Source organism: Narcine bancroftii, chromosome 9 (genome assembly GCF_036971445.1).
Source record: "Narcine bancroftii isolate sNarBan1 chromosome 9, sNarBan1.hap1, whole genome shotgun sequence".
Taxonomy (NCBI): domain Eukaryota; kingdom Metazoa; phylum Chordata; class Chondrichthyes; order Torpediniformes; family Narcinidae; genus Narcine; species Narcine bancroftii.
The window spans coordinates 119,709,775-119,735,756 of NC_091477.1; the positions used below are offsets into that span (position 1 = coordinate 119,709,775).

The 25,982-nt window shown below is 46.2% G+C and overlaps 1 protein-coding gene across 6 annotated transcripts in view; it reads left to right on the forward strand.

The window, feature by feature from the left end:
• The first annotated feature begins 767 nt into the window (after positions 1–767).
• LOC138742722 (neprilysin-like) overlaps positions 768–25,982 on the forward strand; it is a 131,520-nt gene continuing 106,305 nt past the window's right edge. The window contains exons 1-4 of one of the 6 annotated variants that reach the window (XM_069897506.1): positions 768–1,181; positions 4,697–4,868; positions 12,652–12,687; positions 19,445–19,606. In XM_069897506.1, the coding sequence (XP_069753607.1) occupies positions 4,706–4,868; positions 12,652–12,687; positions 19,445–19,606 (361 nt within the window). In that variant the 5' untranslated portion in view covers positions 768–1,181; positions 4,697–4,705. Of the gene's footprint in view, positions 1,182–2,424; positions 2,680–3,295; positions 3,448–4,455; positions 4,518–4,696; positions 4,869–12,651; positions 12,688–19,444; positions 19,607–25,982 lie in introns of those variants that run through there. The other 5 variants (XM_069897510.1, XM_069897505.1, XM_069897504.1 and 2 more) reach the window with 5 other exon arrangements.

Here is a 25,982-nt window from a genome sequence, read left to right on the forward strand (position 1 = left end):
GACAGACACCAAGAGACAGAGAGAGACAGACAGACAAACTTAAGACAGACACAAAGAGACTGACAGATAGAGACAGACAAATATAGACAGACACCAAGAGACAGAGAGAGACAGACAGACAAACTTAAGACAGACACAAAGAGACTGACAGATAGAGACAGACAAATATAGACAGACACCAAGAGACTGACAGATAGAGACAGACAAATATAGACAGACACCAAGAGACAGAGAGAGACAGACAGACAAACTTAAGACAGACACAAAGAGACTGACAGAGAGAGACAGACAAACATAGACAGACCCCAAGAGACAGAGAGAGACAGACAAACATAGACAGACACCAAGAGACAGAGAGAGACAGACAGACAGACAAACTTAAGACAGACACAAAGAGACTGACAGATAGAGACAGACAAACATAGAGAGACACCAAGAGACAGAGAGAGAGAGACAGACAGAGACAAACAAACATAGGCAGACACAAAGAGACAGAGAGAGACAGATGCAGACAAACAGACAGATACAGACAGAGAGAGTGACAGAGACAGAGAATGATTCAGAGAGAGAGAAAAAAATCTCACATGGAAAAAGAGAAAAAAGACGCATAGACAGTGAGAGGGGATGAGAGAGAGAGAGAGATTATGCAAAGATGCAAACGAGGTTGTATGCATCGCTGTGAAAGGGACTCTTCGCAGTCCGCACGTTCATTCCCAGAGAACGAACTGCAAATCGTCATTTTGCAAACGACCGGAGTTGATGGAACGAGCACATTGCGGGGTCTGACCGGCGCTCGCTGCGTGAAACCCTCACCAATTGCAACCTGCGGGTCTCCGACTCACCAATGGAACTTACGTGCCTTTCGGATTCTTGAAGGGAGACCCTCCTCCTCCTCCTCCTCCTCCTCCTCCAAGAGCATCATATTCAACCACGTTGAATATGATCCAGAGCTGGACTCACATTCGCTTCGGAAATGAATTACGGTTGACAAGTGCTGGTCGATCCCAAGCTCCCGTGTGACTATGGGGAGGGAGGGGGAAGAGGTGTGTGTGTGAGTGAGAGAGAGAGTCTCGGTTTAAAGCTGGTGTCTGCATCGCTCTGTAGATTATTCGCTTGGCTATAAAAGAGCTGCTATTCTGTGTCCTGCGCTCTATTGGTCACTGACACCCAATCCACACCTGGTGAGTGCTTTGGAGTCACGGAGAGACATTTTAGATCTGCAAGCGTTTCTATGCTTTTCAAAAGTGTCTGAAATCTTGTTTGAGGTTGCATTATTTTCACGTTATATAGACTTGTTGCACGCGCAACGTCCAACGTTGTGCCTTGAATATTTCATAATGATTGCATTATACATTAGCATGCCAGCGTGGAACGAGGCGTTTTACAGGTTAACAAGTGTTCCGGTGCTGTTTCCAGCCAGGGAGGGAGGAAGAAGGGAAGGGGTCGTGAGCTGTCGGTAGTCCTGGAGTAGTGCGGAGGAGAGGGGGGGAGGCGAGGGAGGAGGAGAGGGGGGCGAGGGAGGAGGAGAGGGGGGCGAGGGAGGAGGAGAGGGGGGCGAGGGAGGAGGAGAGGGGGGCGAGGGAGGAGGAGAGGGGGGGCGAGGGAGGAGGAGAGGGGAGCGAGGGAGGAGGAGAGGGGGCGAGGGAGGAGGAGAGGGGGGTGAGGGAGGAGGAGAGGGGGGCGAGGGAGGAGGAGAGGGGGGCGAGGGAGGAGGAGGGGGGCGAGGGAGGAGGAGAGGGGCGAGGGAGGAGGAGAGGGGGGCGAGGGAGGAGGAGAGGGGGCGAGGGAGGAGGAGAGGGGGGCGAGGGAGGAGGAGAGGGGGGCGAGGGAGGAGGAGAGGGGGGCGAGGGAGGAGGAGAGGGGGCGAGGGAGGAGGAGAGGGGGGCGAGGGAGGAGGAGAGGGGGGCGAGGGAGGAGGAGAGAGGGGGCGAGGGAGGAGGAGAGAGGGGGCGAGGGAGGAGGAGAGAGGGGGCGAGGGAGGAGGAGAGAGGGGGCGAGGGAGGAGGAGAGGGGGGCGAGGGAGGAGGAGAGAGGGGGCGAGGGAGGAGGAGAGAGGGGGCGAGGGAGGAGGAGAGAGGGGGCGAGGGAGGAGGAGAGAGGGGGCGAGGGAGGAGGAGAGAGGGGGCGAGGGAGGAGGAGAGAGGGGGCGAGGGAGGAGGAGAGAGGGGCGAGGGAGGAGGAGAGAGGGGGCGAGGGAGGAGGAGAGAGGGGGCGAGGGAGGAGGAGTGAGGGGGCGAGGGAGGAGGAGAGAGGGGGCGAGGGAGGAGGAGAGAGGGGGGCGAGGGAGGAGGAGAGAGGGGGGCGAGGGAGGAGGAGAGAGGGGGGCGAGGGAGGAGGAGGGAGGGGGCGAGGGAGGAGGAGAGAGGGGGCGAGGGAGGAGGAGAGAGGGGGCGAGGGAGGAGGAGAGAGGGGGCGAGGGAGGGAGTTTTCTCAGTATTGAGCAGTCACCGCTGCATCTGCCAACCCCGCTAGAAGCCCGGCCAGGGCGCTAATATTGCTTTCACCCTGGGGTGACGACCTTTACCAATGCAGGCTGGAGCAAAACGCAAACTGCTCTCGGAGAGACCCCGGCGACCCAAGCCGGCGCTCGCGTCAGGGAACTCTCGGCTCCCTCTGAGAGTGCCTGCAATCTAGATGGGAAAATCAGTTTTCACCCGCGCGAGAGTTTCACGCTCCTCAGTAAGTGTTAAATTTAGGATAAATGGTGTCGAATGCGGCTAAATTTAAAAAAATCAAATCTACCGCTTCGCTCTGCCTGCAGCCTATATAATCCAACTCCCACACAGTTTATAGACACATCCCCATATATACTGTGTGTGTGAAATGTTGCAGTGAGTTCGTGATAACCTTTATGACCTTGGGGGTGGGGGGGGTTTGAAAGTCAAGTCCTCTAGTTTCATCCCCACTTCGAACGAATGAAAGGTCATTTTTTATTCTTCCAGAATAGACTTGAAGCATAATAAAGTTCTTCGCGAAGGGGATCCCGCACAGTCTGTTCCCCCCTCCTCCTCCTTTCATGTCCGCATTGTTCCAGCGATTCCACACCACCGCTGTGGCATTTCTTCCCCCTGTTGTTTGAGGGAATTGGTTTTAACGGGGTTTCGGTGCCAGATGCTCGCGTCAAGAGGACACATCTCGGGGGAGGTGTTGGGACCGACTTACTTCTTTGCCAACTCCCTTACATTCCACACCGAGTTCCTCCCCCCACCCCCTTCCCTGGAGCCAGGCAATTTTGGAAAGCAGATTGAAAGGCTGAATGGATACGCGTTGCAGCCAGCATTGACTGATCTTTAACCCCAGTCTAGGTGCCTAATGACTGGTGGACATTTCTCCCTTGGCTGCGGAAGGCAGACTTTGCCACCTATGCACTCAGCGACGTTGTCATCTTGAGTTCCTTTCAAACTTCCAGCTCGCCAGATAAGCAACACCGCTTCCCTGCTCTGCGACGTGAGTCCTCCACCCCTGTGTCATTTAGGGGATTGATTATTGATTCTTTCGTCCACTGCGCAGATGACCACGTTGAGACAAGCCAGAATTTGGACGTGAGCAACTGTAGCAGATTTCCCCAGTGGGGATGTCTGCTCACTTCAAACAATGCAGCTTCCAGCCGCATGATTTTCGTTCTGTTTTCCGATTTCGCTGGGTTGTCAGCGAAATTCACCTTGAACTTTGCGGCGATTTGTCTGGGATCATTCGGCTGTGCTTTGAACGGGGTCGATTGACCTACTCACCCCGAGTGGGCGAGCGCAAAGTTGCTTCGTGTCTCTCTCCCTCGTTCGAGGTTGGCACTGAGTTTGGGCTCGGTGTCCACGGGCAGTTCAGTTGATCTGTGAAAGTGAGAGGGGTTCTTTTGCAAACCGTCCAACAGGTCAGCTCGAACAGTCGTGCGCAGAGCACAATTTGCGGAGTGGAGGATGAGAGTGAAACATAGCGCTAAGGGCAGCAGGGGAACACTCTTGTGGGGTTCATTCAGGAGCCTGATGAGGAATGGGTTGGCCTTCTTCCTGGTGGGTGGAGGGAGAAGAGGGGGCGTGATGGATCCTTCAGAATGTTCCCAAGCTAGAGGAGCAGAAGGAGGCCCATTGGGCCTTCTAGTCTGCTTCTCTGCTCTAGTCATGAGCTGCCACTCAGCCCCACTCCCCGGCTTTCTCCCCTGACTAATCAAATACCTGTCATTCTCTGCCTCAAATCCACCTAAGGGCCTCGCTTCCGCAGCCACTTGTGGCAACAAGTTCCACAGGCTCACGCCCTTCTGACTGAAAATATTTTTCTGCATCTCTGTTTTAAATTGATTCCCTTTGATCCTGAAATGATCTCCTACCATGGGAAAACATCAACTCTGTCCAGGCCTTTCTGCATTTTTTACACCCCAGTCCAGCCACGTTGGCTGCCTTTCTTAGCCAGTGGAAGATGTATTTGAGTCCATGGAGGGGAGGAAAGCTTGCCTGATGCTCTGGCCATGGCAAACTGTTTCACTTCAACCCCTGCCTATCCACACCCTGGATGAAAATGGATGGGTAATGGTTTCTTCTGTTGTGGAACCACCAACTTGGGTAACCTCTGTGTGAGAGTGGTCATGAAAGCAAATTATTTGGGAAATGTATCTAGGACATGGCTGGTCTTAGTCCAACATGGGGTTTTGCTGTGAATTCTCTGGTTCCTGGACTAACCCCGGTGCTGTGTCTTTGCCCTTCAGATTGATGTTATGGGAAAGTCTGAGAGCCAAATGGATATGATTGAAGGTAACCAAGAAAAATCAAAGAAGTCATGGAAATCGTGCAGCTCTCTGGAAATTGGACTGATCACCATTGTGGCTTTACTATTCATTGTGGTCATCAGCTTAATCGCCCTTTATGCAACTCGCAAAGGTAAGCAAAGCAGTTAATTGGATGTTAGTGTGTGTTGTGTGTGTGTGTGTGTGTGTGTGTGTGTGTGTGTGTGTGTGTGTGTGTGTGTGTGTGTGTGTGTGTGTGTGTGTGTGTGTGTGTGTGTGTGTGTGTGTGTACGCACTCAATCATGTTCAAGTTTATTGCCACATACACTGAGGTGCAGTGAATGAAGTTTGTTTTATGGGCAGTCCAATTAGACATTACATGCATACTACAGCAAATTTGCAGAGTTGCACTGAGATCAGTTAGAACAGAACAAAGGCATTATTATTTTACTGATATGGGACTCATTCAGGAGTCTGGAAGCAGTGGGAAAGAAACTCTTTGAATCTGGTGTGCGCGATCTCACATTTGTGAATCTTTTTTTTCCTGACAAGAGAGGTGAAGAGGTTGTGGCTGGGGTTGAGTATTTTAAGATGTAGGTTGCAGCGGTGGGCTGGTTTGTGCCCAGTGAAGGCAACGATTACATAAACTATGTGAAATGCACACAGGAGAGTGGAGCTGAAGCCAGCAATCTGATCAGCCACCATTGTGAGGAATGGCAGAGCAGGTTCAAGAGGTCCAAGGGCCGATTCCTGCCCCTAGTCTTCTGTAGTGCTCAAGTATTCTTCTCAAGCCACTTGCATAGAAACTGTTATCACTCATCGAAGCAGGTTCTTTGACCTAACTCGTTTCCCCACCCCTCCCCCCCACCCCCCGGTCTGGTCTCCTTACCTGAGAGAGGCTACACTGGCTTTGGAGGCAATACAGAGCAGAGTCACCACGTTGATTCTGTATATGAGGGGGTGAGCCTATGAGGAGAGATTGAGTTGCTTGGGTCTGTACTCATTGGAGTTCAGAAGAATGAGAGGGGGATCTTGCAGAAATGTAAGGAAAAATAGATGAGATTAGATTTGGGGCAGCTTTTGGACTGGCTCGTTATTGTGCTGTCTGAAGTCTTAAAAACATTTAGAAACTGGAAGATTGTTTCCACTGACAGATGAGGTAAGATCTGGGGGATATAATCTGAAGATTTAGGGTGGTAAATTTTATGACTGAGAAAGACAAATGGACTGCTTCACCTGAGAGGAGTGAGTCTGTTGAATTCTCGACTCAATGAAGCAGTAGAGGCTGCCTCATTTGGAACATTTAAGATTCATTGTTGAATAAAAGGGGAATTAAGAGTTATGGGGAACAGGTGGATAAGTGGAGTTGAGTCCATGGCTAAGTCAGCCAGGATTTTGTTAAATGGTGGAGCAGGCTCCATGGGCCAGATGGTTGTCTCCTGCTCCTAGCTCTTGATTTGTTATGTTAAATATGATATGTATTTTGGTAATATTCAGTTGCCTAGAAATTTAAGCCTTATCATTAGTCATTCAATTAGATAAGAGTCATTCAATGTGTTAGTAAGCCCTTCAGCCTATCATATCCATGCCAACCATTGCACTTGTCTGTTCTTGTCACATACTCTGCCTCGACAGTTCCATCGCTGGTCGAAAACAGATCTCTTTTGGCTATGTCCTTTCCTAGGATTCTGCTCAGTCTATGCGTCCCCTTCTCTGAAGCAATCAAGTTTTGATTTCTTCCATACTTCTACCGACTACATTAAAAAAAAACTATTAAAATATTCATGTTGCGCGAGGTGAAAAAAAAACAAGGCTTTTACTTAAATGCACTATGGCCCATTGAGTCTGTGCCACCATTTTATCATGAAATGACCCATTTCCCTACTCAGCCCCACTGCCCGGCCCCTGTTGAGGATGGCTGGCCTAAAAGCTTCTTGAATGTTGAGAGTACCATGCAGAAGCCTAATGGCCTGAGATTGTCTGATCTCGGAAGCTAAGCAGACTCTGGACTGGTCAGTACTTGGAACGGAGAGCGTCCCCATAGGAACACCAGGTGCTGTAGGTTTCTGTGAGGGTCGCTGGACAAAGTAGTGACTCTTGTCCGCCTTACGGTAGAGAAGTTAAAGAATTTGATGTAGGTTGCATTCTAAATGTAATATTATGTGACAATAATGGAACCTATAACCTTTAATCCCCTCAGGCAATGTGTTCCAACCACTCACTGTGTGAGAAAAATAAAACCTCCCCACGTCTCCTTCAAACCTTCTCCGACACCCTGTATTTATCCCTGCTTGTTTTAAACATCCACATTGTGGGGAAAAAGGTTCTGACTATCACTCATGCGTTTGTATACCTCAGTCTTACAGCACAGAAATTGACCTTCAGCCAAACTTACTCCTGCTGACCAAGGTATAAAACCCCCCCCCCATTAAACCTTTTTTATTCATGTACCTGTCTGACTGCTGTTAATGTACCCATGTCTATCAGTTCCCCTGGCAGCTTCAGAGGAGGTTCAAAAGCATGATCTGGGAATGAAAGGGTTATCATATGAAGAGTGTTTGACGGCTCTTGGCCTGTACTCGTTGGAATTTAGGAAACTGAGGGGAAATCTCATTGAAATATTTTGAAAGTTGAAAAGCATTGTCAGAGCAGATGTAGAAAGGTTGTTTCCCATGGTGGGAAAGTTGCGGACAAGAGGGCACAATTTCTGGATTGAAAGGCAGCCACAGAACAGAGGTACGGAGGAATTTCTTTAGCCAGAGGATGATAAATCTGTGGAATTTGTTGCCACAGGCATTTGTGGAGGCCAAGACATTGAATGTATTTAAGGCAGAGATTGATAGGTTCTTAATTAGCCAGGGCATCAAACATTACGGGGAGAAAGCCGAGCAGTGGGGCTGAGTGGGAAAATGGTGGGGCAGGTTCGATGGGCTGAATGGCCTATTTCTGCTCCTATGTCTTATGCTCTGGTCAATATACCCATCACTCACTGTATCAGAAGAGTGCCCCATAGATCCCTTTTAAATCCTTCCCTTCTCCCAACTCTACGCCCTGAGAAAACTACTACAACTATTTACATTCTCTGTGCCCTAGTAGGCCGTCTCTCAGCATTCCACCCTCCAGGGAGAAAAGTGTCAGGCTGTCCAGACTCTCCCACTGATGCTACTCAACCCGTTGAGTTCCTTCAGCAGATCATGTTCGGCTTCACATTCCAGTGTCTGCAGTCTCCCTCGTGTCTCTTGTTAACTCCAAGCTTCCAGTGCCGGTGATGTCCTCGTGAATCTTTCCTGAACCCTTTCCGCCTTGATGACGTCCTTCCTGCAGCTCAGTGACCAGAACTGCACCCAATGTCTAATCTCTCCACATAACTAAAATCCTCCAATCCAAGCATCAATTTTGTGGATCTCCTCTCCTTCCTGTCCAGTGCAATCCCCATATTCCACATTGGAGCCACCTTTGAATTCATTCCATTGAGATCAGTGGAAGGAATTTGAGAGGGTAAGCATCACTCGCTGACACTACTTTGCAATATGTTTTCACTAATAATAGGGATAAGATTCGAGGTGTATGTTTCCGTTTCCTTCAATCCAATTAACTCGCGTCCTATTTTAGCCTTCTTATTAAATTTTTTTTGAGACTTTATTCATAAATTTTAAACCACAATATAATTACATGACATTTAATTGTCCACTTTTTTTTAAATTACATGGTGATCAACTCCGGCCCCCCACCCCCCCCACCACACCAGCCCTAAAAAATGAAAAAGAAAAAAGGAACAGAAAACAGGAGAATGCCAAGAAGTAAAATATTTATACAGAAAAATCAATTGGAAGTTACCAAGAAGTGAGGTCTTCATATATGCAAACCAAAATTTTGTAAATATTGGCTCCATATTTTCCAAAAAAAAATTTATCTCAAATTTTCTCTAACGGTATGCAACTACAAAGTTCTGCGTGCCACTTTTCCATGCCTAAATCTATTTCTGACTTCCATGATATTGCTATATATTTCCTAACAACTGCTAAAGGAATTAACACAAATTCAATTTGATAAATATTTAAATTTAATTTTGGCCTTAGAGCATTAATATTACTCTGTATCCAAGGTGACACATTGTTTGACACCTTTTTTGAATCCATGAGTGCATCACCAATTAATGTTCTTGATCATACTTCCCTTTAAACAAGTCAGCAATGATACTTCGTGTTTCTTGCCACTGAGTCCACTTGAGTCATACCCCTTACTTTCAATCTGCTAAGTGGCAGTCAGTCTTCAACTAGGTAATTGGATAAATACACAAGTGCTGGTGAAACCCTGCAAGTCATGGAGCCTCCTTAGGATGTAAAGGGCCACCAACATTTAGGGCCTTTGTCAGGAATGTGGGAAAACAGATAGGTGCCTGAATAAGAAGGTGAATGGTGGAGGAGGGAGGAGAGAACAGGAGGGAGGAAGGGGAGAAGCATAGGTAAAAGGTGGGATAGAAGGAAGGCAAGGGAATGGGGAGCTGGAGAAAGGAAAACCAAGGAATTGGGAAAGAATGAGACCAGGGGGAGGGGGGGGGGTTAATAGAAATTAGAGGTCAATGTTAATGCCTTCTGTTTGGAGACAGCTGAAATGGAAGATAAGGCATTGTTCCTCCAATTTGCTGTAGCCTTGATTTGGCAGAGCATGAGGCCATGGACAGATATGTCAGTGTAGCAATGGTCTGTGGAGTTGAAATGCTTGGCCACATGGAGGTCTTTGTTGTTGCAGTGGACAGAGTGAAGGTGCTCAACGAAATGATCCCCCAGCCTGTGCCCAGTGTCCCCTATGTAGAGGAGGCCACATTGCTTCACTTGGAAGGACTGTTTGGGAAATTGGATCATGTGTGTGATTTGGTATTGCAAGTTCCTGCTACCGATGCATTTTAGAATAAAACTGGTAAATGCAAAACAATCCCAGTTAATGCCCTAATATCTGTATTTCGGTTGAGAATAGTCTTCCTCGGATAACTCAGCAGTATCCATGGAACTGAGCTGGAGACAGTAGACAGCTTTAAGTTCCTGGGATGAAACCTCTCCATTCACCTATCCTGCTCCATCTATGTTGATGATATGGCCAAGGAAGCCTTAGTGAATTCAACATCTCCCCTGCATCCTTTAACAACTTGTACCGGTGTACCTTTGAAAGCATCCTGTCAGGGTGCGTCACTGCATGGGACGGGAACGGCTCAGCCCAAGAACACAAGAAACTGCAGAGGATTGTGAAAGTGGCTTAGGCCATCACACACACCACCCCCCTCCCCTCCATCATGCACATCCCTTACTCTCCATCACACAAACATTCCCTTCCCCATCGATCGTGCCCACCCCTCCCCCTCCATTGCTCCCACCCCTTACCCTCCATTGACTCCACCACGCACCTCCTTCCCTTCATCAATTCCATCTATAACTCCCTCTGCCTTGGAAAGGCAGCCAACATAATTAAAAGACGACTCCTATCCAGCCACACTCTCTTCATCCCTAACCTGTCAGGAAGAAGGTTCAAGAGTGGGAGATCACACTCCATTAGATTCAAGGACAGATTCTTCCCAGCTTTTATGAGACTCCTAAATGATTCCCTATACAGCAAGGTGTACTGTCTTTGCTCTGTATCAACTGCTCTCTCTTCATAGCTCTGCACTTTTGTACTGTGTCTGACATCTCTGCATGAGATGTCGAACTAGTCTGCACTTAGAACAACTTCTATAACTGTGTTGTGGCAATATACTCCCAACAGCTTGAACGATTGAAATGAGTGGAAGTCTGCACTTGGCAGACAGCTTGGAGATCTGGTTCCAATTTAGTACCAGTTGGTGATTTGATACATGAGAGCAATAGGGATGAACCATTGATCTCTGCAGAGTGAAGGGCTGAAGTGTTTGCCATGAAGCTCCTCGCTACTAGTGCTGCTGGGATCTATCGGCCATTACCTGGCAATCATCTGCCAAAAAGCATTAAGTCATCGCAGTGCTTGATATTTTTGCTGTTCTTGTGGAAGATTTCTGCTGATCGAGCATTTGGTGAATGGCCAAAAGGGAGCAAGGTCACTCCAAATGCAATCTCCAAGCAGGAGCTGACAAAAGATACTTGCATATGTGCTCGTTCCGGAGGCCAACTCCAAGTCAGCAGTGGCTCAATCCCTGAACTGCAAAGGAGAGCAGATGTCTTCAAGCCAAAGGCCAATTCTCAAGCTGCTTGCTGACCACCTCCACCACCTGCCCCCCCCCCCCCAACGATTCATGTCCGTGACAAGAGCCTGTTCCATTTCCCATATCATGAGAGTCATCTCACGACAAGGGCAGACGCCCAAGGTCAATTCAGCTTCTGCAGTGAGTCTGCACACTCGTTGGCCATCTGAAAGTTAGACCTCAAACCCGGAACAAAATTAATAGTGACCTATTGCTTGAGGTAGAGGGGATCTGAGGGGGTCCTTTTTCACCCAAAGCATGGTGAGTGGCTGGAATGCTCTGCTGGAGAGAGTGGTGGAAGCAGGGTGATGAAGTGTCTGAAAGAGCTCTTGAATTGCCCAGACAGAGAAGGGAACAGGCCAAGTGCTAGAAGATGGATGCCCGTAGATTGACATGGTATTGGTGGGCTGAATGGCCTGTTCCCTTTCTGCAATGCCTCTTTGACTTTTTTAACAGGGGGGGGCACACGGCGAATGATGTTCAAGTCTGCATCATCAGGGAGAGGGGATCAGGGCATCAATGTTTAAAAGAAATGTGGTATCAGGGCTCTGATGAGTTTAAAGGGAGTGTCATTGAGTTTAGTGTTCAAAGGAAGCATGGGATCAGGGCTCTAGCATTAAAAGAGAGTGTTGGATTAGGGGCTCCTTTGAGTTTAGTATGGGGTTAGAGACCCAGGGAGTTTAAAGTGAATGTAGGGATTAGGGTCCCAGGAAGTTTAGGGGGGGATTAGGGTCCCAGGGAGTTTGGGGGGGGGTGTGGTGGTGGTGGCAGGAAGTTTAAAGGGAATGTATATAAATACTTTTGAATGATTCACTTGGTTACAGGATGCGCCTGCGGGAAGAAGCTATTCTGCAGCCTGGCAGCCCTGTTTCTGATGCTCCTGTACTATGTTCCTAATGATAGTGGGTCAAAGATACTGTGTGCTTGATGGAAAGGGTCCTTTATAATCCTCTAGGTCTTAAGAGGAAAAGGAGGCTTTGGTGATCTTCTCTGCTGTTTTGATGGTCCTTGATTGACATGATCTGATGCTTTACAACTACAATCCCACACACTGATGCAGCCTGACAGGACACACTCAATTGTGCTTCTGTAGAACGTTGTCAAGATGAGGGCTGGTAACCTTGCCCTCCTCAAGTGTAGGCACGTTATGCTTTGGCGATTCTTGTGCATTCAAGGAGTATTCAGAATAATACAAGTGACATATTTTGAAATGGAAAACTAAGCTGTTGGATGAACTCCCACCCACACCCCACCTACAGTATGTAGTTGCACTCACCTTCCTTTCTCTTGAGATTCCATCATCTGCAGCCCAACATACCCCCCCACCACCACCCCACCCAGCATCTGTCATGATCTCCACCTGTCCTGCCCCACCTTGGGGCTCCATCTGTCTATCAATCCCCCTCGTCACCTGGATTCACCAATCGCTGACCAGCTCTTATCGCGCACTTCCCTTCCACCTGGCGACCTGGCCTCCTCTCTTCATTCCTGACTTGAAATGCTGACTGGTCATTTCCCTCAACAGTTGATGCCTGCCCCATTAAGTGCCTCCAGCAATCCTGAGGGTGACGTTCATTCTCAAAGCCTTCTGGATAGTATCTCAGGCAGACATCTCCTCTGTGAGGGTGATCGTAGATTACTGGAGAGCAGATAACAGAGATGGTGCCAAGTAATAAGTGCGTCTGGATTACTGGCTACCCCTGACTGTTTTCTTTATATTTCTCTGCAGATGGAACATGTACCTCACCAGCATGTGTATCAGCAGGTAAGAATACACCAACACTAATCCATTTGAGTGCAAAGTCAGGCAACACCTCGCCTTCTAACTGGTACCTTGACGAAGGGCTCAAATTCGCTAACGTTGGAGAGGGTTCAGAGGAGGTTCACAAGGATGATTTGAGGAATGAAAGGGTTATCATGTGAGGAGTATTTGGCAGCTCTTGGCCTGTACTCGTTGGAATTTAGAGAATAAGGGGTTATCTCATTGCAGCATTTTGAATGTTAAAAGGTGTGGGCAGAGTAGATGTAGAAAGGCTATTTACCATGGTGGGAGAGTCGAGGTGCACATTTTCAGGATCTGGTTAGCATCGAAATGGGGAGAAATTTCTTCAGCCAGAGGGTGTTAAATCTAAGGAATTTGTTGCCACAGGTGGGTATGGAGGCCAAGCCATCAGTGTATTTAAGGCCGATGACAGGTTATTGATTAGCCAGAGCACCAAAGGTTATTGGGAGAAGGCCAGGCTGTGTGGCTAAGTGGGAAAATGGATCAGCTCATGATTGAACAGCAGGGCAGACCCGATGGGCTAAATGGCCTATTTCTGTTCCTATGCCTTAAGATTTTATGGCTCAGGCCTGAAATATTAGGTGGCACAGCTAGCGTAGCTATGTTATTACAGTGCCAGTAATTTGGGTTTGAATCTGGCACTAAGTTTGTACATTCTCCCTATATCTGTGTGGGTTTCCTCCGGGTGCTCCAATGTCCTCCCACCTTTCAAAACGTACGGGGGTTGTAGGTTAATTGGTATATTTGAGGGGGTCATGAGCTCATGGGCTGGAAAGGCCTGTTACTGTGCTGTTTGATTTAATGTAAAATTTATCCCCTTCTTTCCCATGGACGCTGCAGGACCTACTGTGTTTTTCTAGCACTTTTGTACATTGTATATTGCACTTTTGATAATGTTGATTACTGCCTCTGAATTGATTTTGAATTCCCACTCTCTGTGTGGCCTATTTCCAACATTTATCTTCCTTCTTTTGAGGATAAATCTGCAAATGCATTAACTTACTTTTAATTGCACTTCATCCAGATTGTCAACTCTCCACTCAGCCCTGTAAACTTGTCATTCCTTTCCCCATTTACCACATATACTCATGTAATAATCTGCTTTTATGGACCAATTTTCAGGTCAAATTTGGGGGTGGGGGGGAGTAAATTTTTACATGGGTCCTATTTTTGACCGCAATAAATACCTGTGCCACTCAAGGTGTCAGAAGCTTGGGGGGCCAGGACCAGGTGCTAAGTCTGCGTTCGGGCTGCCGGGAGCTTGGATGGGTGGGCAGCCAAGGTCTCAGAGAGAGTCTGTGGCCAGAGGGGGTCAGGAGCTCAGATGAGTAGGTGGCTGTGGCGTCAGAGGTGGCTGAGGCATTGGGATCTCAGACTTGTGGGGAGTCAGGGTATTGAGAGTTCGGATGGACTCTCATGTCATCTTGTTTGAATCTCCCCTGTCCTCAATGGAAAAAGTCTATCTACATCTACTCTATCCCCCTCAAAAATTTAAAGACTTCTATCAAATCCTCCTTCAGCCTTCTATGCTTCAAGGAATAAAGACCTAACTTGTTTAACCTTTCTCTATATCTTAGGTGCTGAAACCCAGGTATCATCTGGTGAATCTTCTCTCTATTTTGTTCACGTTTCCTATAATTTGGTGACCAGAACTGAACATCATATTCCAAATTTGACCTCCCCAATGCCTTGTACAATTTTAACATGACCTCCCAACTCTTAGACTCTCTGATCTGATTAAAGGCCAGCATTCCAAAGACCCTCTTCATGACTCTAAACACCTGAGATTCCACTTTTAGGGAACTGTGGACCATTATTCCTAGATCTCTCTGTTCAATTGCATTTTTTAATGCCCGACCATTCACCAAATATGTCCTATTTTGATTGGTCTGACCAAAATGTAGCACCCCACACTTGTCAGCATTAAACTTCATTTGCCAACTTTCTGTTCACTCTTCTAACTTGCCCAAATCTCACTGCAAGATTTGAAAACCTTCCTCACTATCGTCTGTATACTTACTAATCTAATTTACTACCCCATCATCTAGATCATTAATGCATATTACAAACAACAATGGAACCAGTACAGATCCTTGAGGTGCACCACTAGCCACCGGCCTCTAACCCGACAAACAGTTATCCACCACCATTCTCTGGCATCTTGGTATCGTTCTGGACTCCACGCTGAGTCCAGGGGGTGGAGTGAGCAATCTGACCTCCAGAGGTTCTGATTTCTGCAGTGCTCGGGAGCAGAGCAGGTGGAGGGTGGGAACCTGGTATTGAGACGGAGGAGGCAAATGAACAGCAGTAAATCTATGGTTCCACAGATGTGCCTGCTCCTATTTTTCTCATCGCGCACTGTAGCAGCTGGTGACTCTCCACAGACCCAATTTTCAGTGCAATCCTTCCCATTAGTGCTGTTTCTCCCTAGAGTTTTATTTAAGTTTTCCAACGTCTGCAGTTCTTTGCTTGAGTCATCAATGAACCCTAACAATAGAGTTCTAAACATCTTGTGCAATACACTGTTAAATTAAAGCTAGACATACAGCACAATAACAGGCCCATCCATGCTACCCAAATGCCCCAATTAACCAACAACCCCCATGCATTTTGAATGGTGGGAAGAAACTGGAGCTCCCGGAGGAAACCCACGCAGACACAGGAAGAACGCTCAAACTCCTTGCAGAGAGCGCTGAATTCGTACCTGTGTCGCAGGCACTGAAATAGCGCTGCACTGTGTGCACCATGTCGCTGGAAGGCCAGAGGTCCTACAATTTGCTGAGATTTATTTATGACACAGTGGAGATACCTAATGTGAAAGATGTTACCCACTCTCTATATTTCAGCAGGTGCTTCAGTTGTTTTGAACAATCTATTTTGATACTTTTGATAACGTCACTATCAATTGTACCATTTATATTTCCACATTGAAATGGTAGACGCAGATCACTTTAAGTTGTTCTGAATGCATGAAAAGTGGTACATTAATGCAAAGTTTGTTCTGCTTTCTCTCAACTGCTCACAATTGAACTTTCTCTTCCACTATGACCCATATTCTCTCTCCTGTCAGGTTTGATTACAAGGATCGTTTGGAGAGGCAGATATTCAGCGCTTTCCCCTATTCCAGCTTCCAGTTAGACCACAGCTGATTTTTAAAAAATTAAATATTTGGGGGGGGGGGGGGGGAAACCACGGCAGATGCTGGAAATCTGAAATAAAACTGAAAATGCTAGAAGCATTCACCAGGTCAGGCAGCATTTGTGGGCCAATGTGAAACTTTAAACCCACTGGACTATTCACAAATGGTGACCGAACTGCTGCCTGTTTCCAGCGTGGTTTCATGTTACGAATGTAGAGTTCGTGAAGTGTTACAACAGGCCATTGACCACATGTGGCCTCCTAATACTGATATTCCTGTTCACCCAGGTAGTCCTGCAAAGTATTCTTCTCCATTGTCCATCCAATATTGCTTTGAAGGAATTGGTTACTTCTCTTTCCACTGTAAATATGAGATCTCAATTGCAATGTTAAATGTCCCTGCTCATTTCCTCCATGTGTTGATAATGTAATGCTATAAATCTTTGGTGAAACCACACTTGGAATATTGGGTTCTGTTTTGGTTGCCTCATTACTGGAAGCTTTGGGGAGGGTGCAGAGGAGATTTATCAGGATCTTGCCTGGATTGGAGAATGTGTCTTGTGAGGCAAGGCTTCTCTTTGGAGAAAAGAAGGATGTGAGGTGGCTTAATAGAAGTCTACAGGATTATGAGGCATATTATATGGTGGACAGCCAGCACCTTTTTCCTGGGGTGACAGTAGCAAGCACCAGAGGATCTGTACAAAGTGAGGAGAGGAAAACTGAGGAGAGATATCAGGGTTAAGTTTTTTTTGAAGTGCAGGGAACAATGGGTACATGGAATGCATTGCCGGAGTGGTGGTGGTGGTGGAGGCTAGTACACTGTTAGACAGGCATCTGGGTTCAAGAAAAAAATAAAGGGTTATGGTGTGAGGTGGTGAAGACTTAGTTTGTTGAGTAGGTTTGTATAGGTCAGCACAACATTGTGGGCTAGAAGGCCTGTACTGTGCTGTATTGTTGTATAATTTTTGTCTAAAGTTTTAATTGCATTCCTGGAACTAATCTGGTAACTAGATCAACTTCCCACCAGTGGTTCTCGACCTTTTTCTTTCCACTCACATACCACTTTAAGTAATCCCTCCGCCATCAGTGCTGTGATGAGTAAGGTGGGATGTGAGTGGGAAGGGAAGGTTGAGAATCACTGCTGTAGACCCAATTGTTACTGAAATATTTTGCTTGAGAAAAATGGTCATTGACCCATTTCCTTTGGAGTTCTGAAACCCTGCACATAGTGTGTCAATGAGGGACGATTTCAAACTTTTTCTTTCCACTCACATCCCACCATAAGCAATCCCTTACTAATCACAGAGCAACTATGGCATAGGGATTACTTAAAGTGGGATGTGAGTGGAAAGGAAAAGGTTGAGAACCACTGCTATAAACCATTTGTGATCTTGTCCTCCTTCACTAAAATCACCTCTCAGAGGACAATTACCCCAGACCCTCCATTCTAATCCAACATCTGAAATATATCATCCATGGCACCATACTGGGGATAACTAAAATCTCCACCCTCCCTGACAGCGTCACATCTTCACCTCCTGTCATTTGTACATTCCAGAGACTCCTGTTGCTTTTGAACTCCAAAAAAAGAGACCTTCTGGCCCATTAGATCAATGCTAGCTCATAGACACAATCCTAATCCCCCATATCCTACCCTTCACATTTGGGAAGGGGAGGAAGGGGAATGAAGATGATATCGGTTTCCAAATGAATCAGAATTTATTGTCATGAACATGTCATGAAATTGGTCATTTTGCTCTAGCGTCACAGGTGCAAAATTGCTATAATTTACATTTAAAAATGAATTGGTGCGAAAGATGAAAAAGTGAGGAAGTGTCTGTTGTTCATTGCCCATTCAGAGGGGAAGAAGTTGTTTTTGATCAGTTTATTGGAGTTCTTTGAAGAAGTTGAATATCCAGCCCCTCTTCTCAGTAACTTGCTGTCACAATTTCCATGGGAAGGATGTCATTGAGCTGGCGAGAAGGCAGAACAGATTCACTATGACTTTCCCATGAATGGAGAGCTTGAGTGAAAAGGCTTGGGTCATGGGGCAGAAGATAGCATATCAGAAGATTGGATGGCTCACATGAATCAGCGAGTAGTTTTATCTGACTGGCAACAAGTGATGAGTGGCGTCTTGCCGGGATTGGCGCTGGGGAAGAATTATTTTTACCGCTGATGGTCAGTACTTGGAGGGAAGACTGCCTGGAAACACCAGATGCTATAGGAATATGTGAGGAGCACTGGACAAAGTGGTGACTCTCTGTCTGCCTTACGGTAGACGGAAGTTAAAGAACTTTGTGTGTTATATTCTAAATGTTGTATTGCGTGACAATAAGGGAACCTTTACCTTTAGAAAATTGTGACATGCTCTTTGTTTGCTTCTCCATTTTCCCAGAATCTGCAGTCTCTCTCGTTTATTTCTGGTTTTGACCCAAGTGTTCTCTTGTCTTCCATTCAATGAATCAGAATTTATTCTCATGAGCATGTCACAAAATTTGTTGCTTTGCGGCAGCATTGTAGTGCAAACATTTATTTAAACTACCTTACAAAATAAATAAAAATTGTGCAAGAAAAAGCCAATGTAAGGCAGTGTCTGTGGTTCATTGATAATTCAGGATGAATGGCAGTGGGGAAGAATCTGTCCTTGTGCCGCTGAGTGCTCATCTTCGGGCTCCTGTACCTTTTCCCTGATGGTAGCAGAGTGAAGAGGCGTGGTGGGGGCCACTGAAAATAGAGGCTGCTTTCTTAAGACACCGCCTCTTGTAGATGGAGTGAAGGCTGGTGCCCATGATGCCACAGGCCAAGTTAACAATCCTCTAGTAAATCACGAAAATCCATGGTTGAAGTAAAAACACAACATGTTGGAGAAGGTCAGCAGGTCAAATAGTGTCCTTTATGGAGCAAAGTTAAAAATACAGAACCAACGTTTTGGGGTTGAGAGCTTACCAAATATTGGTTCTGTATTTTTACCTTTGCTCCACAAAGGACATTGTTTGATCTATTGAGCTTCTCCAGCATTTTGTGTTTTAACAATCCTCTGGAGTTTTTTCTTGTCTTATATATGGGATTGTGATGCAACCAACAGGAATGTTCCCCACAGTACAACTGTAGAAGTTTTCAAGAGTTTTCGGTGACATACCCAACCTCCTCAAACTCCTTACAAAGTATAGCCACTGGCGAGCCTTCTCCATGATTACATCGACGTGGAGGCTCCTGGACAGATCTTTGGAGATGTTGGCACGCAGGAAGTTGAAGTTTTTGACCCTCTCCACTACTGAGCCCTTGATGAGGACTGTTTCGTGTTCCCCTGACTTCCTCCTGAAGTCCACAAACCGCTCCTTGGTTTTGCTAACATTGAGCGCAAGATTGTTGATGTAACATCACTTTATTAGTTGTATCATAATGTTAGTTGTGTATCTCTGGGCTTTATTGTGTTGCAAAGCATTTGTTCTTCAGTCTTGCATATCTCATGTATCATTAAAGATAATACTGTGTGTAATGACCAAGGGGAATACATAGCCTGACGCTTGGATTTTGTGTTTCAATATTGATGAAGAATTTGGCCTTTGTTGTAATCTTTCTTCTTTATTATTTTCAGCGGCTCGGATAATTGAGAACATAGACCAGATGGTGGACCCTTGTCAGAACTTTTACCAGTATGCCTGTGGAGGATGGTTAAAGAAGCACGTCATCCCTGAGACCAGCTCGCGATACGGTACCTTTGACATTCTGAGGGATGAACTTGAAGTCATTCTGAAAGGTCGGTGACTTAACTGCCAGTGCGGAGGCTTTTAACAGATACTGGTTGTCCATTCAAACCACTTCATGGAGTGTCATTGCTCCAGCTAAGGCACTGAGCAACTTGGCACAGTTGGTGTAGCGGTTAGCGCAGGGCTAGTGGCACGGGATCGAACCTGGCCCTGTCTGTAAGGAGTTTGTACATTTCCCCCCCACCCTGTGTCTGTGGGGGTTTTCCCCGGGGGTCTGCTTTTCTTCCACCCTTTAAAAATCATATAGGGTTTGTAGATTAATCGGTGTCTTTGGGCAGTACAGGCACGTATGCTAGAAGGGCCTGTCACTGTGCTGCATGTTTAAATTTAAGACATAATTTGAGGTTATGTAATACATTTAAGGCTTCCAACAAAATCAAGGTTGATGAAAAATGGGTGTGGATTAAACATTACTATCCTTTGCGAATCCCTGTCAGCTGGAATCTATGAAGATCTCCCTCCTCTATCCAAAATGAAATGACGTTTGTCAGACACCATCTCCATCCATCTAATTTCCAGGCAAACCTGCTTTTAGAACACTCATGAGTTCTCTTTGACTTTGTCATTCTGGTTTGGGAGCACATCTTTTGTGGAAAGTGGAATATGTTAGTCCTGTAGAATTATGGAGTTTTATAGAATGGAAGCAGGCCCTTCAGTCCATCCTGTCCATGCTGACCAAACAAGTCCCATTTTGAACCAATTGAACATTATCGCACAGAAAACAGGCCCTTTGGCCTTTCTAGTCTGTGCCGAACTATTATTCTGTTTCGCCCCACTGATTTGCACTGTTCATAACTCCCTATATCCCTCCCATTTACCTCCATTCAGCCTATATAGGAACATAGGAAGGAGGAACAGGAGTAGGCCAAAAATGGCCCATCGAGCCTGCTCTGCCATTCAATACGATCATGGCTGATCTAATTTATGAATTTAATTTGTATCTCTCGCAGCCTTTCCTATCCATTCATTGTAATTGTTCTGCTGCTGTCTGCTTCCTCTGGCAGTTCATTCCAGGTACCCACAATCCCCTGTGGAAAATGTTTCCCCTCACCTCCCTTTTAAATCCTTCCCCTCTCACCTTAAGCATGCTCTCTAGTTTTAGATTCCCCTATCTGAGACAAAGACTATAACTATTTCCTGATCTTCATGATTTTGCAAACTTCGATCAGGTCACATCCTCAGTCCCCAATACTCCAGGGACAAAAGTCCCAGTCAATCCAACTTCTTGAAACTCAAGCCCTCTGGTCCAGCAACATCCTTGTGAATCTTTTCTGCATCCTTTCCTCCAAATGACATCCTTCCTACAGCCAGAGCTTCACACAATATTCCAAGTGTGATTTTTGCCAACGTCTCAAACAGTTGTAACATGGTGTCCCAATTGTTGTTCACAAAGAGTGCAAGCCTGTCTAATGCCTTCTCCACAAACCTACCACCTGTATCACTGTTTTCAGGGAAGTATGTCCTTCTGTTCCACAACACCTGCATCTTCTATGTAAGTCCTGCCCAGATTGGACTTGGAAGGTCAATGGAGAAGAGTGGAGGAGATACCATGAGGTGAAGTGGGGTTGGAGGAGGTTGGGAATGACCAGTGGGTCTGAGTGGGCTGTCCGAACTGCAGGATTAATTCAGTCAAAATGCCTGGGAGGCCTGATACAGTTTGTTTTGTTGTCATAGTTTCCCACCAAGTAGATGGGACAAATAAATCTGCCTTCAGGGTTACTAGATAAGAAAAAGAGAAGATGATCACCGATGCATAATTGTGCAAGAAAGAAAAATGCAGATAAAATAAATGAACAATCATAAATATAGGTCAAGTTCCAATTAGTTGCTTGTTACCATCTAAGTTGACTCCATCTCCTTATCTTTTGTCTGATTGCATTACACTTAAGAGAATGTTAACTATGGTCTGATAATTCTGCCTCAGGTTGAAGGGTGTTGTTACAGTCACAGGAGCAGAAACCAAAGGAGTTTTTGCCTTTCGTGACATGTTCATGAGGCTCTGATAGCTCAGTGGTTAGAGCACTAGTCTTGTAAACCAGGGGTCGTGAGTTCGTCCCCTGCTGGGGCCGTCATCCCTGTGAGGGACCCTTGACAAAGTGACAACTGTCTGTCTTCCTTACAGTAGACAAAGTTAAAGAATTTCATGTATCTTGCATTCTAAATGGAGTATTCCGTGACAAATTCTGATTAGATGGGAGAGTGTGCAGCATCCATGGGTAAGAAAAGGTAACAAATGTTCCACACCTGAGCCAGTCCCATAACTTACTTGAAGCTCTCCTCCAAACAGGAAAGGTCAGCAAGTTGTTATGATGAACTGGGCTGACAATTTATCATTTTAATTGATGCAACGTTTAGAATACTTGTTTTAAATTTTAAATTGTAGGAGGAACCGGAGCCCCTGGAGGACAAGGGGAGCATGTCCAAACTCTTTATAGACAGCACCAGATTCGAAGTTTGGCCCCAATCACTAATGCTGTAATAGCGTTGCGCTAATGCTAACCGTGTGGTGCCATGTCAAAAATGAAGCAGGTTTTTTGATGGAATATGCGGAGCTAGTCGATAGCCAACTGACACAGCTTTGGAATCCTCAAATGATGCAGAATGGAAGCAGGTTTTTTTGATCTAACTTGTCCCTGATGACCACGTTGAAATCTTAGCTGGTCTCATCTGCCTTCACCCAACTCTTGTGGTTCTCGCGCTTGTCCACATACCTGGACAAACATCTTTTAAATAATGTATTTGTCCCTGCCTCTGGCAGTTCCTTCCATGTACCCAACACCCCGTGTGGAAAAGGTTATCCTTCAGATCCTTTTTAAATATGCGCCCCCCCCCCCCAACTTAAACTTATGCCTCCTAGTTTTAACACTCTCATCCTGCCAAAAAGTCATCAAAAACCTATCTGTGCCCGCTATGATTTTATAAGGTCACCCCTCAACCTCTTGCGCAGCAGGCCAAAACATCCAGTCTCTCCTTGTGACTCAAGCCTTCCAATCTGAGTCGCAACCCTATGAATCCTTATTGCAGCCTTCCCGGGTCAATGACATCTTTCTAACAGCTCGACAAACATTTGAAATGTGGCTACAACGTCTTGTACAATGCGGAGAAAGGTTTCGTGGATGAACAAAGCATGAGGAGCAAGAAGTTTCATGCATAAAGGGTTGTAACTACTGACTGCAGAGTTGAAAGGGCATTGGGAATCTTCAAAGAGTTATTTTTTTTAACAGCAGGGTAGAGGCCGATGCTGGCATTTAAATCCACGATGCCCATTCACACCCAAATTAAGCTAAAACCCAGTAGGTTTTGGAGGGTGGGAAGAAACCAGAGAACTTGGGGAAAATCCATGCAGATATGGGAAGAACGTAGAAATTCCTCACAGACAGTGGTGGATTCAAATCCAGGTCGCTGATGCTATAATAGCTTCACTAACCTGCAAGAAAACATTGGATCTGTGGCACAACTGCAGAAATGCATTAAATCCTGACTACCAATGCTGTCTGTGTGGAGTCTGCACATTCTTCCTGTTCCCTCTGCTTATTTCTCAAATCACAAAGATGTTGGATGGTTGGGTTAGTTGACCACGATAAATTGCTGCCCCCTGTGTGCAATAAGTTCTGAGGAGAATTGGTTCAAGGTTGCCTTTATTGTCATGTAATAATAGATTAAAAATGATACATGATCTACTTCAACTATGATCTGCCGTAAGGCAAACAAGGTCGCCGTGAGCATTGCCTGGTGCTCCTAACAATAGGAGAAAGAGAAGAAGAGAGTCCCTTTGCAGACATTGTGAGTCTGTGGATTTGTCTCCAGTACTCCCACTACCTCTGCGGCTGCACAGACTCCTGCTCAATCCATCGGCAAACCGAACTCCAGATCCAAACGTTGAACACAATCGGGAAGCCTTTGGCACCTGAGGCCCTTCTGGATCCCTTCTTGCCCTCAGCAGCCTCTCGAATCCTGGCTCCGACACACCAGGTTCCCATGAGCAAGTCTCCAGCAGCCCGCAGTCTGCGTGTGCCCCTCAGGCACTGAGCCCCTCACTGGTCCACCCGTAGTCACACTCCCTGTGGAGTCGTCGCTCATGTTTCCCCTTGTCAATGGGGTGGGGGGTTTCTCCCTGTTTCTGGTGCCCTCTCTGGTCCGCTGCTCCCCTAGAGTCAGAATCCTCTCGAGACCACTGCTGAGCTTGACTGCCGCCATCCTGGGCCCAGTGATGGGATGGTGAGGATTTAGAACAGTTCACGCTTGCTCATTGGCAGGAATGAGTGCAGGACTATCTGAGCGAGTAGCAAAACTAATTAGAAACTACTTGCTGGGTGTTTTCACATTGTTGGCTGGTTCCGAAGATTTGAACTATTGATACAGGGTTCAAATCAATCCTGAATAGCAGAGAAATTCAGTTAATGACACAAATATTGAATAAAAAGTTGTAACCATGAAGCTATCAGATTGTTGTAAAAACCCATCTGGTTCACTAATGCCATTCTTGGCTGATCTATCTTGTACCTGGCTCTCAACCAAAGGCCTTGTAGCTGTCTCTTCACCTCCCTCTGGAATCCTGCAGAAAGCAGCTTAAATTCAGTGCAATTAGCGATCGGCAGTTATTGCGTTCTCAAGCCACTGCCTGCTGTGAAAGAATTAAAGCAATGGAGAAAGACCTTATCAAAAGAGCATGTACAAAAGTGTTCCATGACAGGAGTTTTCAGACATCAAAAACCTTGGCAAACTTCTACCGAGGTGTAGTGGAAAGTGCACTGACCGGCTGCATCACGGCCTGGTAATGGGAAACACCAATACCCCTGAACGGAAAGGTAGTTGACACAGTCCAGGGCATCACAGACAAAACCCTCCCCACCATCGAGAACATCTACAGGGAATGCTGCTGTCGGAGAGCAGGAGTGATCATCAAGGATCCACACCACCCAGCACACGCTCTGTTCTCGCTGCTACCATCAGGAAAGAGGTCCAGGTGCCACAAGACTCTCACCACCAGGTTCAGGAACAGCTGCTCCCCCTCCACCATCAGACTCCTCAACCACAAACTCAGTCAGGGACTCATTTAAGGATTTTTATTTTGCACATGACTTATTATTGAAGTTTGTTTACAATTCTCACTTCTATATATGTATCTTTTCTTGACTGCAGTTATTTTTTGCACTGCCAATAAGTAGAAATATTCCCTGGCCCATAGGGAAAAAGAATCTCAGGGTTATATGTGATGCCATGCTCTGAAAATAAATCTGAACTTTGATAGATTGGAACAGCTTTCGAGCTGACAGACATGAGGGACTTCTATAGAGCTATTAAAAAGGATTAATAATTACTAAGTGAAACATGAGAGGCTGCAGATGCTGTGGTTGTAGAAAACACACTGAAATGCTAGAGGAACTCGGTGGGTCTTTTTATCCGACGTTTCAGGCCAGAGCCCTTCTCCAAGGAAAAGGCAGAAGCAGGATATATCAGGAAGTCTCAGAATTCAAACAATGGGAGAGGAATCCAGCCCCACAAAAGGTGTTAATTGAATATGATTAGGGGACTACGTGAGAATTTATCATGTTGGTGCGAAAGGAGACGGGAACCTACGGGGGTCATCCACTGCAACCGGTGCTTCTGCTGTGGCCGCCTCTACGTCGGAGAGACTGAACGCAGACTGGGAGATTGCTTTGTTGAGCACCTCTGCACTGTCCGCTGCAAAAGCGTGGATCTCCAAGTGCCCACCCAGTTCGTTTCTCCATCCACTCTCTTGCCGACATGTCTGTCCATGGTCTCAAGTATTGCCAGACTGAGACGAGCCGCAAATTGGAGAAACCCCTCATCTTCCGACTGGGCACCCTCCAACTGGAGGGCGTTAATATCGACTTCTCTGGGTATTGTTAAACCCCAACCCCTTCTCCCCCCCCCCACCCCCTCACCCTCCCAGTTGTCTCTCCTTTCTCACAGACATGATAAATTCTACCTAGTCCCTTATCGTATCCATTTAACACCTTTTGTTGGTCTCCCATTGTTTGAATTCTGAGACTTTCCATATATCCTGCTTCTGTCTTTTCTGATTTCTCCTTGAAGAACGGTCTAGGCCAGAAACATTGGCAATATATCTTTGTCTCCTAGAGATGCTGGAAAGACCTGCTAAGTACCTCCAGCATTTCAGGGTGTTTAATAATTACTAAAAACATATTCCCCAGATGAATTAAAAGTAATTCGTAAGAAACGTATTTATTAGTTAATTAGCTCGTTTATTTATTTGACATTCCGCACAGTAACAGGCGATTTAGGCCCACGAGCCTGATTATTTACTGACAAAGAACAATTTGATTTTGCTGTGTTATTTCTTTACTATCTCAGTTATTCTGATGTGTTCCAAAGCCAAGT